Here is a 15,002-nt window from a genome sequence, read left to right on the forward strand (position 1 = left end):
CTCCTTGGTGAGGAGCAATGCTTGTGTCATCTCTGGAACCTTAGCAGTCTCACTGTGAAGGAGGCTGAAGACAGGGAAGGGTCTTCTCTGCTGTCCTTGTATGCTTCCCCGTAAGTCCTGCCGTGGACTGTCAGGTCTCCGCTCGGCCTTCCTCCATTCTCCTGGGATTCTGGCTCGGCCCTGACATCATTGTAATCTAGTTTTCTGTGTTTAATATTTCTTAGACTTGGTTTCCCATTGCAAGCATGGAAGAAACCCTAATGCATGAGTGTCAGAGGAGAAGGTAGCAGTCTGAACCTGCCGTGTGGCTCCATCAGCAAGTGAGTATTAATGTGAGAGCTGTCAGGACTTGTGGAAATTAATGGAGCCTGACGGGGGACAGACTGAGGTCAGAGACAGGGCTTGCCCTGACTGAATGTTTCTGGTGGTTTTGCAGCGGAGGCAAGTGAGTGCAAATGTGGAGCCAAGAGGGACTCCCGGGGGTCTGTATGTTACCTTAATGCATAGGCAGTGGGCACCAGGTGCCAAAGGCTTTCCTAGGCACAGGAGGTGCCACAGCAAATGGTGGCCTCTGCCTCCTTAGAGCTAAGCGTGCTCTCTTCTCGCTTCAGGCTGGACCAAACCTTTGCCATCCTCACCCAGCAATCACCAAGTGAGAAACTGAGAAGCAAGGTCTCCTCGGGCAGTCTCCGAGCCTCATTTCTTCTGTTCTCCTAGCCTCTCGGGTTATTTTTTTCCTACCTTTCATCTTCCTGCAGAATTTTCTGCTCGGTCAATTTTCTGGCTTGAGCTTTTCTTACTCATTCCTCAGCAGAATTGTCTTCAGGACTTTGAACGTTTTCTGTGGTTCCCCCTGGAATCACGATATTAAAAATATAATAATACTTTTAATCAGGGAAAAGGGCCTCTTCTTATCTGTCTTCTGGATATCACAGGGTCCCCTTCCACGGCTGCTGTGTTGGACTGTTGTCTAAAACATCTCCTGCCTCTGCTGTGGAGGACAGAAGGTTTCGGGAATGCGAATTCCTGACTTGCAGTCTATCGATGTCTCTTCTTTTGTTTAGAAACGAATCAGTGATAATCATCGTGTGTTTAATATTCACTGAACTCTTGGCGATCCTACTAAGGGAGGTTGTTGTCCAGTGTGCTGGAGCAGACGAGCCTGAAGGCAGTGCCTGTGAGTCGGATTTTCCCGAGTGAACGCCTAGGAGCCAGAGCGTGCACTCCTGTTCTGATCCCACCTCCCTGTTTCTTCTCTTCTTGCTACAGACCGAGCGTTCTGTACTTCCAGACTTATGATAGCGATAGCCTTGGTTCCTTCACACGTTCTCAAAAATCTCTAATTCAGGAGAATGGAGAGGAGAGGAACGTGCATAGGAATCGGAGGCCTTAAAATCTACTTCCGAACTAAGCTTCCTCCGACAGATGGAAACAAGGGACGGCTATCTTGGCTTTGGATTCTTTCTTCCTGCTCTGTCTGCTAGGCTTCCCTGTGGCTTTCGCTGACGAAAATGAGAGATCACAACCGATTAGCCTTATTTACCAGTTTCTTGGTTTAAAATGTAGGCCAAGGAGGTTCTGTCATTAGCCACAAACCAGTGAGCCATTTTGGCCGCCCCATTTCCCATCATCCTTACTCTGGAGGAATGAAAAGTGCAAGGCAAACCCTGTGGAAGGCAGATGTCCTGGAAAAGGGAATTGTCGGAATACCTTCTAGAATGATTTATAGCAGGAAAATGGGCGGCAGTTATATGATACTTAATTTTGAGGCACATTAATTTTTATTGAAGGAGTGGCGCAAGCTATCCTGGGAATCTTATTTGTCCAGAACAGCACTTGTATACAATCGTTTAACAATGATGCACCAGTGCCCCATTTCTGACTACTCTCTGTTATTTTCCCAGCTACCTCAGATCAGCGGACTGTCCCATCCCTCTCCAGCCCCTATGGGTGTTTGAGCTTATTACCTTAGACTTCCTATCTCTTGTCCATGCTTTGTCCTACTTCTTATATAGCCAAAAAAGTTCTAAATTCAAGTCGACCTTCCCTTCCTGGAGGAGGTTCCCATAGCCTCCGGAGAGGTAGTGGGCAAAAAAAGAATTGCACCAGCAACTGCAGTTGAATTTAGGGAATGTCTTGAGTGAGCCAAGATATGTGTTGGCATAGCAGGAGGCTGACACTACCCTTCATGTCTCGTGCAGGAGGAGCCCATGACATAGCTAGAGAAGTATCTAGAATGGAGAATTCTGTCTCACGGCACAAGCGAAACAGTCCGTAAGGATTAGAACCAGCAATAGATCTCCGTGGGTGGGCGAGTGGCACAGGAAGTCTCTTGACAGAGGAACCTTAGCCAGGCATCCTCGGGGTCTAAGAAATTGGGCCTTGTACGATAAAATTCTAGAATCTGGATTCTAATCCCACTTGTGTTACCAGTGTGGATGACGCCTACATGGCAAAGAGCGCCATCTCTCTGGTGCTCAGTTTCTATATCCACACAATGCACCTGGGTGAATTTTGTCCTTGGAATTTACGTTTTTAAATCATTTTAGATAGCTTTTTGTTTTCAAATGTAATCTTAATTCATATAGCAAATTGAAAGAACACAGAGCTGTACTGGTGAACCTGGGAGTAAGTCTCTCCCCACAGCCTGTGCCCTTGCTCTAGCTCTGGGGAGACCTGGGACCAGCATACCTTGGAAGCCTCTCCTGCCTCTGTGCTGTGATTACTCAGAGCCACTTGAGTCCAGGATGCTGTGGGCAGGAACAGCCCCCTTTATTTCCTTGACAGTGAGGACTTAGACCTGCGGTGCACATCTTCACCTACACGGCTGCTGCCGACACCTTGTTCTTTGCTACACACCCACAGAAAGGGCACCCACCCAGCAGGCTCTAGAAAGAAATGAGAGACATGTCGAGGGAGTAGAAACTGATCGGAGGAGTGGAATCTGTATCTCCTCCATTTTACTCCTTTGTGAATGAAAGCCCAAGAGATGGGCTCCTAGACAAGAGAAGCGAGGAAGTGGTGTGCAAGGGCAGGGTTAGGATGACCTCTAGGCAAGGTCTGCCTTACCACTGGGCACTAGCTAGAGGCTTCCTAAGCTTCCTCCCTGAGACCCGTGGGCCTGATGGGTTCTAATAACACTCATATTACTTAAGGGCATTTTGGATTGTTGCCAGATTCTGCAGCCATTTTCAGAGGCTTCGTTTCTGTCTTCTGTTGAGACTCTTCGAGAGTAACCGTTGTGTGGCATCAGGGAGGGATCTGTTCTATGGATGAGTAATGGCTTCTTGGATGGCAGTTCGGAGGGGTAATTTCCAGCAGCAGCAGCAGCAGCAGCAGCAGCAGCACAGCTAATAGACATTAGAATGAATAGAGCATCCAAAATTGTTTAGGATCCTGTTTAATCCCACTGAAGCTTACGGGTCACATTGCTTACATTACTGATAGGTTATCTTACTTTTTCCTACTTATATTTAGAGAAAGTATAGCTTGAAAGGCATGGCTGGAACTTAGCTGACGAGGCCAGATGTCACAGAATAGGACACTTTATAAAAGCTTAAACTTGGAAGAAGAAAATATGACACTGAGTTACACTTTTCAAAGTCTAGTATGCCAAGCCCAGTTCCTGCAGTCTCAGAAGCTTCCGGCAACTCTTGGAGACACTCATCCATTGTATCACTAAGCACATATGAATTCTGTACTTACCACTGGGAAGCATTGGCCCTCAAACAGGGACCCACGGGCACAATGCATGCCTTCAGTCAATAGGGAGATGAGTCACAAAGAAAAAGCAATACTAAATACCATACACAGCACCAGGTGTAACCTTGTTTTCCCTGACATGCATGTGCTTCTAAAGCTGCACATCATGCAGTGGTTGCCATCACCACCCTGAGAGCAAGGTCATCTGATCAAGGTCATACAGCTAATGCACCGTGGGGGCTGTGGAGCCCCCCCTCTTAACCTCATGCTCCTCTGTAGACCGTGTGGTACTGGCTTAACAACGAGTCTTAAGAAGAGAAATTTGAAAAGCATGGGAAGACAGCACTACATAATATCTGAAGATGGGAGGAGGGTGAAGTAGGGTGTCAGAAGTCAGACAGGACGAAAAGACATCTGAGGAAGAAGAGAGGGGTGATGCCTGACATGAGAGAAGGAGTCCAGAGACCACAGCAGCAGCAACCAAGAGGGTGAATATTCCAGAGACAGTGTTGTCACTGTGGTCAGGTCAGCCTGGGAAAGAATGGAGAAGAAGCTTTACTGTGTCCCTCAGGCAGCTATTAGTGATGTCTCAGGAAAGCTTTGGGAGGATAATAAAAACAGAAACCAGAATTCCTCGGGTTGTGTTATTCAGTATAAAACTGTAGTGGCCCATCAGGCAGAGCCAATGTGGGGCATGCAGAGCCAATGTGGGGCAAGCCGAAGCAGCAGTGGGAGCAAGAAGCTCAGTGGAATTTGTGAGCATTGCTGGATTTTCTGATTTTCCAGGAGAGGGTGGGAAGACCTGAAATCACGTGCCTGTGCCTGCGTGTGTATGCGTGTGCGTGTGCGTGTGTGTGTGTGTAAGTGTGAGAGAGATATCTTCTGCTTTCTAAATGTTAGTTCATCTTTTAAAAGTAAAATTCAGTTAAGAGCTAAACTTAACATATCTGTAGGTTGAATTTATCATATCTGGACTCCTTCCAGGAGTTTCAAAGCAGAACACTGAGGCATCTTGACCCACTTAGGATCCTGTTTGCAGCAGGCACACCCGTTTACATGCCGATGGCCGCTTGTTGTACTTAATTGGGATGGGTAAATATAAGCTCACAACAAACGAAGATTCCATAAATAAAGAACTGGTGCCCAAGAGAGAAGACCAAAGAAACGTGTCTGTGGGCACACGAGGAGTTTCATTAAGAGTCCAGTTGTTGCCGGCGGTGGTGGCTCCTGACTTTAATCCCAGCACTTGAGAGGCAGAGGCAGTTGGATCTCCGAGTTTGAGGCCAGCTTGGTCTATACAGTGAGTTCCAGAATAGCAAGGGCTACACAGAGAAAACAACAACAACAACAAAAACAAAGCAAACAAATGAAAAAGGGAGTCCTGTTGTAAGAAATATAAGTTATTAGAAATAGAGGACGGGAGAGCGAAGACTAAGGAGCCAAGAGCCCCTTTCTTTTCCCTCCACTGTCCATGTGGTTGGCCATTCTGAGAATTGAAGAGAAAATAGCCAAATTTTACAGTGGCTGCTTCGGAGGATCGAGCTCCAGCTGGCGGGGGCAGTCGTCCTTCCTGTCATCACTCTCTGTTCCTTTCAGAGGACAGAGTTACACTCTGTAGCCCATGTTGGACTGGATGCTGGCATTGCAGGCCTGAGCTAACACACTTAGGCGTGGATCTCAGTAACGGGGGGAACACAGCATGGTGTCTCTGCTTGCTTATCAATCCACTATTGATTATCTGAAGCTGTACTCCCGACTGATGCTGGGATCCTGTATTTCATTCATTCATTCATTCATTCATTCATTCATTCATTCGTTACTTATGTAGCATTGTTGCTATACCTCCAGTTGACCTCTACTGTTGTTAATTCAAAAGTGTTCTGACAGTAACATATGTATTTTCTTACATGCGTACACATATACATCATCTATTAACATATTGCATACTTGTGTATATTATGTATATTTTATTACATATATACATGAAAATGCTATATAGAACACACTGACATTAACTTTCCAACTATGCATTTATAATACACACAGTACTTAGCATTGGGCCGAGAATTCCTCCTAGAATAATCCTGTCTGTCGTTCCCAGAACACGCTGTGTAATTCCACTAATTAGTTCTTCGGGTCCCACGGAGCAGGGATTTCTCCCGCGTTAGGAAAGCAGAATATGGCCTCCCTTTTTATTCAAGCGGGTTGGCCGAGATGGCCTGATCTGAGTAAAATGGATAAAGGCAGGCACCTCTTTGTCTGACAATTTGAAAGTGATGCTATTTGAATACTAAGAAGCTTGAGGTCTGACTGCGGAGCCTTCCAAATTAATCTAGTCTTGTAGAAAGAAAAAAAAAGCAAGAAAGAAAATGCCATCAAGTAACAGGAGATTTGTCAGCCGCCCTGCTTACACTTTTCATATAAAACAGAAAGGTTGGCAGATTATAGATGAAAGGTCAGCTCAGCAAAAAAGAAAATCTGTCAGACAATCTCATAACATAGGTAACCCAGGGCGGAACTTGGAAACGGCTATTGGATTCTCAGAGTGAGATGAGTCTGTTGGCGGCGTGTAAATATCATCACTGTTCCTGTGGCTGTTCATTTCGGTGGCTCCTTCTCTAGCGGAGTCCCTGAAATCTGATTTAAAAGACACAGAGGACGATTGTTTTCCTGAGGAGGATTTACTTCGCCGAAGTTTCACCTTTTATTTCTTGTTTGTTTGTTTTGAAGAGCTAAAGGGGCGGGGTGGGGGGAGTACTTTGATTGCCCAACGTCTCAGACTCAACCCTACTGAACCAAAAATCTGAAAGGGAATGGTGAGAATTCACCCTCTCTTGCAACAGCAGTCTACTCAGAGTTTCCAGTGCGTCCAGCAGCACTGACAGAGGAGATAGATGGCCACAGTGTGATGTGAGTCAAGGTCCGCTCCGGCAGGACCTGCCTCAGGACACCGAGCTGCTCAGGAAAGCATTTTTAGCTTGTTCTGACCTGAGGAACCCAGATGAGTCTGTGGGTGCATAATCTAACCACCGTCTGCAGTAGTCTCACTATATCAGCAGGAATAGTGCCGGGCCTTGTTAATCTGTCTTTCATGTATGCTTCAAGTGCAGGAATAGTCCAGAATAGCAACAACATTCTAAGGCCTGCGCAACACACATCATGCTCCTAATTGCCCAACTTGCATGAGCATGCCTCTGAGAGTGGCTTCCTGCTCCCACCACACTCTTCCTTCACCACAGCCCTGCCAGAGGTGTGTCCCACGGCAGTGTGTGCAGGCCGTCTGGTAGCTCTTGACTCTTGGCCTCAGTGCTTCTGATTCCCTTACTCCACAGAATCGTTTTCTAGCATTGCTTTTACCTTCTCTCGAGCCTTCCCGTTACAGCGCATGCTATTTATGCGATTTTATTACCCTTAGAAACTGAAAAATCAGGGGCTGAAGAAAAACAGCAATGTTAGAAAGTGCCACCACTGTCTCAGAAAAAACACTTGTGCTAGCAGCTGCATGTGCTTCAGGCTGCTTGCAGGGTGGGCACTCTACAGTGCCCTCTTTATCCAGTGTCCTGCTGAAATCCAAGCGCCAATGGCAGAAGTTGCTACCACTCCCAATAAAAACTCTCTTCCCACTAAAGCTTCCTTAATTAAATCATCAGCTCTGGCTTGCCGGTTAAGGATCAATTCTTACAAGAGTATTATTCTCTTTCCTGCTCAGGGTAACCTTAATTCTCTCCAGAATGGCAGGCCACATTAATTTTGCACTGGACCCAGGAGTCTCAGTGAGGTGGATTCTGTGCGCCGTCCTCCCACCCTTATTTTCACTCCAAAATAAAATAAAATGAGCAATCGCCCGTCGGCGAGGTTTGAGGGATGGGTAGCACAGAGCAGAGAAAAGGATTAATCTGAGGTTGGGGGCGGCTGCCCGGCTCTATCTCCCCTTGGAAATTTGGTTCTTATAGCATCCCAGTGAGTTATTAATATGTATGACCTGTACTTTATTCAAACATTATAAATCTATGCAGAAGTCTGGTGTTTGGGTTTTCCTTTATAGCTTTCATTCTTCTTCCCAGAATTATCTCATTTCGATCGGGAAACTTTTGCATAAAGAGCGCGCGCACTGAGAACTCACATTTCCATAGCATAAATATTAAAGGGGGAGGGGGGCTAAGCTTTACAGTTTCTTCTCCCATCCCAGCGGGAGGGAAGTTGCCCTTCCCATCACCGGCTCTTAATAATCTGCTTACTCAGAAGCCAACAGGTAAATGTAAAATTAGGCTTGCCACCTGACATTGTAGGTTGCTTATCTGGACTTGCGATGCTCTGTTGAATGCTTTGTTTGAAGGGTGCACCAAAAACCTAGCACCTATACATGCTGCTAAAAATACTTGGTTGTCTTAATTTATTGAGAACCAGACTGAGTCCAAGCCTCCCCTTTAGGATCACCGTCCATCTTTACCCAAAACAAAGCAAAAACTGGATAACTGTGTATGGAGTCGTCACGGTGGATCTGTAAAATCCAGAAAGAAACGGGACTGAAAAGCTTGATGTCCTCTTAGCCGCTGTTTAGCTCCATCCGTATAGCTTCCTATTTCTGCTTTATTTTAATTTTTGGTAGCATAAAAGAGTAGCCATGAATTTTGGTTTACACGGAAATGGAAATGTGTGAGTATTTCATCCGGGTGAGCTGTCTGCTAATCAACGGTCTTGGCTGCTGTATTCTGTGATGGGAAATGGACGCGCTAATTGGTGCTTTTTCTCTCTCTCCTTCTTGTTATTACAGGAAACCTGCCATATGAATATAAAATTGTGATTGCTGGGAATCATGAACTGACATTTGATAAGGAATTCATGGCGGACCTCGTGAAGCAGGACTACTACCGTTTCCCCTCTGTGTCCAAATTGAAACCAGAGGACTTTGACAATGTTCAGTCCCTCCTGACGAACAGTATTTACTTGCAAGATTCAGAAGTAACCGTGAAGGGATTCAGGATATACGGTGCACCCTGGTAAGTGCCCATTCCACAGGCTTCCTCCATTTTCAAGCCTGGAACTGAGAAAACTTGGGACTTAGCTGCTTTACATAGACGTGACTAGGGCAGGAGGAAGGGCTGTTGGTTCCTCACCAACCCAACACATCATTTGGTCCCTCTGGAAATCACAGAATTGGTTATTTTCATCATCCAACAGACTCCTAACTATAGCTTTAGTAGACATGTATGTAGTTATATGACCAGGGTGCTACATGTGTCTGTGCAAACATAGAGAGACTTGGGAAAGTCTGATCTTGCCAGATTTAGCTACTCTGACCATTCCATGAGATTATTTCCACTTTCGTTGACATAGAAGCGGTCATGAAATGCCTCGCATAAGGGTCAAGTTTCCTCAAGTCTCTCTACACATTAAACTGACCTCTTCTGTAAAGGTAACTTGAAATCTAGTCTCAAAGACCTCCCTGATTCTCCTCTCTTAGAGAAACTCCAGAAATCTGTGTTTTGCTAAAGGCTTTGCAGATGAGACAGATGCTCAGGTAAGTTGGAGGTTGTTAATGGATAGCCCAGAACTAGAAGTCTAGAACTGGGCTCTGGAGCACATCCTAGGGGCCTCCCAGTGGGACTCTGGATCTTGGTTTTCATTGCCAGGTTTTAAAGGAGTTACTCCATGTTGCTGCACCTTAGATTTTATACCTTTAAGATGGTGAAAATAAATATTCACATTTTACCTTGTCATGGAAGGGTTATGTGCGTGGCACACGGAATGAATTTAGAAGAGAGCCTGGTAATTGGCTTACAATAACGATTATCATTTTCCTGATCTTGGCTTTACCACTGTGTTTTTGGGTGGACCTGAGCAAGTCACTTAACCTAGACCAATGTTCTCATCTCTGAAAGGAGAATGTTCGACTGGAGGTTATCTGTATCAGACATTCCAAGATTATCTGTGAGCCTTGAGCAGGCCAACTAAACTTTCCCCATCCTTCGTGGAAAAGCTCGCAAGATCTTCGCTACAAGCTGAGGCAGACCTGCGAGAGGGGTGGTGGGGCGGACTCCCGTTGCCTCTCACATGGAAGGTTTGGTTTTGTCTGGAAAAACAATTTTTTTCCCCGACTAATTGGAATTTATAACTTATAGGGGGTGTGAGAAGTAAATTTTGTTGCACTTCAACCTGACAACAATGACTGAGTTTCTCATTAACTACCATAAATTGGTCACTGTTCTAAGTCTGATGTCGTATCAGTTGTCTAATTTAGTCTTTAATCTGCCTGTAGGATTTAGATTCCCGCTGTAATTTCCATTCACCAAATAAGCAAACTGAGGCACGGAAGGTTAAAACCTGCCTAGGAAACCGCAGGCAATGAGTAGAAGCCCTACAATAGCAATGATAAAACCTTAGCTCCCGAAAAGAGGGAAAAAACTAGCTATGATGTAATTTCCCTCAAATTTTGCTCCTGTGCAAAATTTTAATAGTTCAAGAGGTTAAAATTTGCAATGCATTAAAATAACCATGGCCGCAGTCGTGCCTGACTCCAGGGATAACAGTGTGGCCAGGGGGTTGAGTAGTGATGGGAGTGGTGGTGGGAGTGTGATATTAGCGGTTATAATTTTGAATTTAACTCTATTTAAATTTGACTGTATTAAAATCCATACATTTATTTTTATGCATGAGAGGATGGCTAAAGGTAATTGGATAAATAGCAGACCTGACTTCTGTTCAGCTGGGATCAGAAAAACGATCTCAGTGTGAAACAGGGTGTTAATATCAGTGGTTCTGGATACGGAGCAGGACGTGAGCTTTTTCCACTGCCTGGTCCAATTCTTAATACAGTTTAATATTGAAGAATGACCTCTGGTTGTCAAAGAAACTCGGTGCTCTGGTTAAAATTATTTCTCCAACCGTGTCCAGTGTTCTTGAGCAATCTTCAAAAGACGCGGGGCACTGGGTTGTTGACGAACAATCAATGCTACCAGAGATCTCAGAAATCTCTGAAACAATGACAGAGAAATAGAAAAAATAACCCCCATGGTTTAAGCTGATCCCAATCTGCTTAGGGTAGAACTGGCTAAACAAAATTATAGCTGCAATGTATGAGGCGATGTTAGGATCACAAGGCGGGCCTTAAAGTATCCCAAGATATGAAAACAAACTGGTAATTGAAAATATATGGTGTATGGCGGGATATGATCCAGTCTAGGTGGTTAGTTCATGCTGCATGCAAAGTGTATATCTGAACTAGATTGCTATCACTTACAATTTTTAAAATCACTTAAAATATTTTAATAATTCAGTATTAGAGAATGTTATTGAAGTCAAAATCGAAGAAAAATTATTGTGTCTTGAAATGTTGTCCTGAGACAGTTCCTTATAGTGTATATTGAGATTTTGAGAAAACAAAAAACACTTTACCCTTTGTTCCTGCTGACTACTTCTTTACAAAGAAGAGAATCTGTGGGTAGAATTTGGGACATCTGAAGGAGGAATTCATCCCATCCACCACGCTTATTGGTACTTTGGTTTTTGATCAAGAACCAAATACTGGTGAAGGGACGATTTCCATTTCACCCTGTCCTCCTGAGACATCAGTTGTTTTGAGGAGGTTCTGTTTAAATGGATACTCCCAGGGCTACTGAACGCTGTCTGGGAGATACCTGCCTGAGCAGTTCTGTGCAGGGAGGACCCTGTGTCCCATTTCTACCACATACTCCCTGGGACTTTGGATGAGTTAATTTGTCTTTGCTTCGTATGGTTTTAACCTTCCCATTCCTCTGTTTCCTCATCTTTACAGTATCATTTCCCTCACCACATAAACTTTACGTATCTACAGTGTAGCGAAGACCCTTGGGCAAGAGTTAGCGTTTCAGAATTGTAGCTGTCACCATGAGCAGTGGAATACTGGTGCGTTTTGAGCATTCTGCTGGTGACTACACCAGGAGTTAGAGGGATGTTTTCTGACCCTGGTTCAGTCTCTGCCGATTGGACGATGCTAGATGAGGCCTGTGTCTTCTCAATTTAGTGAATGAAACAGAAGTAAAGATGTCTGATCTAGGTTCTTTCATACTTCAACCACATGAATGTTCACCAGAGTTAGACTCTTCAAAGGCAATGCATATCGGTAGACACGGTTATGTTAATGCCGTGCACATTTTTAACCTCTTGTACTATTAAAACTTTGCATAGATGGGGTTGGGGATTTGGCTCAGTGGCAGAGCGCTTGCCTAGGAAGCGCAAGGCCCTGGGTTCGGTCCCCAGCTCCGAAAAAAAAAAAAAAGAACCAAAAAAAAAAAAACTTTGCATAGGAACAAAATTTGAGGGAAATTACACCATAGCTAGTTCCTTTCTCTTTTCAGGAATTAAGGTTTTATCATTGTTATTGTATCTCTGAGATTTCCCCAAAGGTAAAAGCCTCCTCAGTAGCCCAATAGATGTTCCAAAAGAATGGAGACGAGTTAATCTTGACTTCCATGAGTTCTAGTTAATTTTCTAGAGGAAATGTTCAGTTATGAGTTGATAATACGACTAGTGGTTTTCATTCGAAAACAAAAGTCAAAACAAGAACTTCTATCCTAGCCCTCTCCATCCTGCCGTCCATGGGCTTCACAAAAGCAGTTGCCATCAGACTGAGGAAATAGCTCTAACTCTCGAATTTTAAAAGTATAATGATAGCTCGTAGCTCATTTTTTAGAAGACGTGCTTAGTGTGCACAAGGCCCCGAGGTTTCATTCTGCAGTATCACCTCCCCTATAAGATAAAATAAAGTGATTGTTAAATGGTTTAACTTAAAAAGAATATCCATCTGCCTTCATTGTGTGCTTATAACTTGTGTCACAGCTGAAAGCTTCCCAGAGACTAGAGAGAATACTGTTGCTTCCTGGTTTACAACTTACCCGGAATTTATACACAGAAAATAGCTTGCAACACATCTCAGCATCCCTTCGGTTTTCATGCACACTGCAGTGTGCCATGAGACTTACTACATCTTCAACGAAGAGGGCTAGGATGTGATTTGATGGGTATGGGAGAATGTTCCAAACAGCAGAAGTTGCAAGCCGGATGCTAGTCTGGGAGGAGACTCCTTAAAGGATGGCAAGTATAGATGAGTTTTTCGGGGAGCTTCTTGGCCTCAGAGGGAACTTGGCAGGAACACAGTTTTCTGAGTTCTATCTAAATTTCTTCACCAACTCCTTCCATCAACTTAAAGGAAAGCAATCAGACATGTGCTTTAGAATTTCCTTAACTTCTGCCATCACTTCCTTTTGGCCCTTTTGGGAGACAGAAAAGAGGGATTGTATCATCAGGCAGCTGGACCAGCTTTGAAAAATCACAGGCGTCCCAGGACTGGTGTTCATGCTCGGCCTCCAAGGTGAACCTCCATTTCCTCTCTGCTTGCCCTCTGCAGCATCTTTGCCAAAGACAAAGAATAGAGAGAGAAGAAGGATTCCTAATCTGTCAGACATGAGCCACTGTAGTAACCAAGTGCTTGTCGGTTCGTACCAAAGGGGAGGTGGAGTTTTGAAATCATCTTCCCAGTTTTTGGTTACTGAACCTGCACCCAGCCTTTTAATGCAAGTGGCTTTCAGTTTAACTTTCACACAGAACAGGCTGTGGAAATCAGTTGGGTCTTTCACCAATCTCATGATAGCAAGATGCTGTGGCCAAAAGACAGAGGGGGGAGGGAGGGAAGGAGGGAAGGAGAGAAGGAGGGAAGGAGGGATAAGGGATAAGCAAGCCCTGTTGCAAAAAGTAGACAGACCCTAGCCATTGCCCCAGCCCTCTCAGACTAGAGCTGCTATCTTGTTCCTGGCTAGCCTGTACCTTTCCCCCTCCTGTACAAACCAGCCTCCCCTGGTGTTTAATGAACATGAGTGGGGCTTTCCTATGTCTGGGAATTTGATCTCTCAAATCAAAGGGGTCAGGAACAAAGAGCTCCTTTTTCACATTAGAATGGACACAGGTGTAATTTGTCAGATTTAGTAACTGTGGAGGAAGTGCCTTAACTTCTACAGCAGGAAAATTAGATCAGGCTCAGGCCCGGTAGTTCTGAAATGGCCTAAAGAGGACGAGAGTACCCACTGCCCTTTGTTTTCAAAGGAAGCATGAGCCTGGATTCCCCCTCCCACCTCTCCTCCTTTCATTTGGCATCATAAACACATTGAGTTCATTCATTCATTTAGATGTAATTTCCTCTGCCATTCTCAAAGCCAGAGCTAAGTGTTGACTTCACTCCCTAGCATCCATAATTGTGTCTGCACACAATCGCTACAAGGTTGCGCGTGGTGTCTTGTTCCGATCAGGGCGGCAGGGCGTTATGGTTAGGCTGTCAGAAAAGCTTCAGATGTTTTCATTTCCAATTATAAGTTCCGTAATGCATCATGTATTTTGCTGACAGTCTCCAAGTTCTTGAAATAGCGAACAAATTAACAGCAGATATTGACTGAGAGGATTAGAAAGCCAATTGGCAACTTGCGATAGAAGAACTCAGATACAGGAATTGGGTGCAGTGGGCTCATTTATTTTATTTTCACAGCCATACTTTGTAATTAGGCAAAGAAGGAAGGAAGGAAAGGAAGGAAGGAAAGGAAGATCTCACGTCTCCGTGTCCAGCAGGACAGCCCGCAGATTGTCATCACTGCTGCTTCCACACTGTTTGCAGGGTCCTCCAGCTTTTATTTAAGAGAATTCCAAAAGATATTGGCACAGAAAAACGGAGTGTGTGTGTGTGTGTGTGTGTGTGTGTGTGTGTGTGTGTGTGTTAAACAAATATGTGCCTGCTTTTACATGATTCTCTTTAAAGGCCCAGGCTAACATTTCATTTTGCTTGGCTGCAGGCCCACAGGCATAAACCTATGGCCATTCTGCCCTGGTGTAGAGTTACAGGGCTCTGTTTACATTATTGCCTGTTTCAGAATGCAGCCGACTGCTCTTAAAGCCACACAGGATCGGATTCACTTCTGGTTTTAACAACTGCCTTGTTTATTTGAAAAAGGGACAAAGCAAAACGGAATGGCTTGGCCTCCTACCTCCCAGAGATAGCCAGATCAGCACAGTAAATACCACCTCCAAGGCCAGTTTATGCAGTTCGTTATGTTGGGTCCCACATAGACCTTTCTGCCAGCAGCCCTACCCTAACCAGTTTGTCTCTCTATCTTCTACTGGTTGGAACACTTATGGGGAGGAGGCTAAAGAATGATCTGTAGCACTCCGTTAGGCATCAAATCCGCTGCAGTCACAATTTAAATCTTGGCTTGTACGTGGCTGCACCAGTAACTCAGCAAACAGCACAGATAGACTCACAGTTAGAAGGCAGTGTTTCA

At 44.7% G+C, this 15,002-nt stretch overlaps 1 protein-coding gene across 9 annotated transcripts in view; it reads left to right on the forward strand.

The window, feature by feature from the left end:
• Mpped2 (metallophosphoesterase domain containing 2) overlaps positions 1 to 15,002 on the forward strand; it is a 175,688-nt gene that overhangs the window by 82,672 nt on the left and 78,014 nt on the right. For 6 of the 9 annotated variants that reach the window (NM_198778.3, XM_087653286.1, XM_087653281.1 and 3 more), the window contains 1 exon segment: positions 8,477 to 8,702. In NM_198778.3, coding sequence (NP_942073.2) covers positions 8,477 to 8,702 — 226 coding nt within the window. 9 annotated transcript variants of the gene reach the window in all.

This window comes from Rattus norvegicus, chromosome 3 (genome assembly GCF_021556685.1).
Source record: "Rattus norvegicus strain SHRSP/BbbUtx chromosome 3, alternate assembly SHRSP_T2T, whole genome shotgun sequence".
Classification (NCBI taxonomy): Eukaryota; Metazoa; Chordata; class Mammalia; order Rodentia; family Muridae; genus Rattus; species Rattus norvegicus.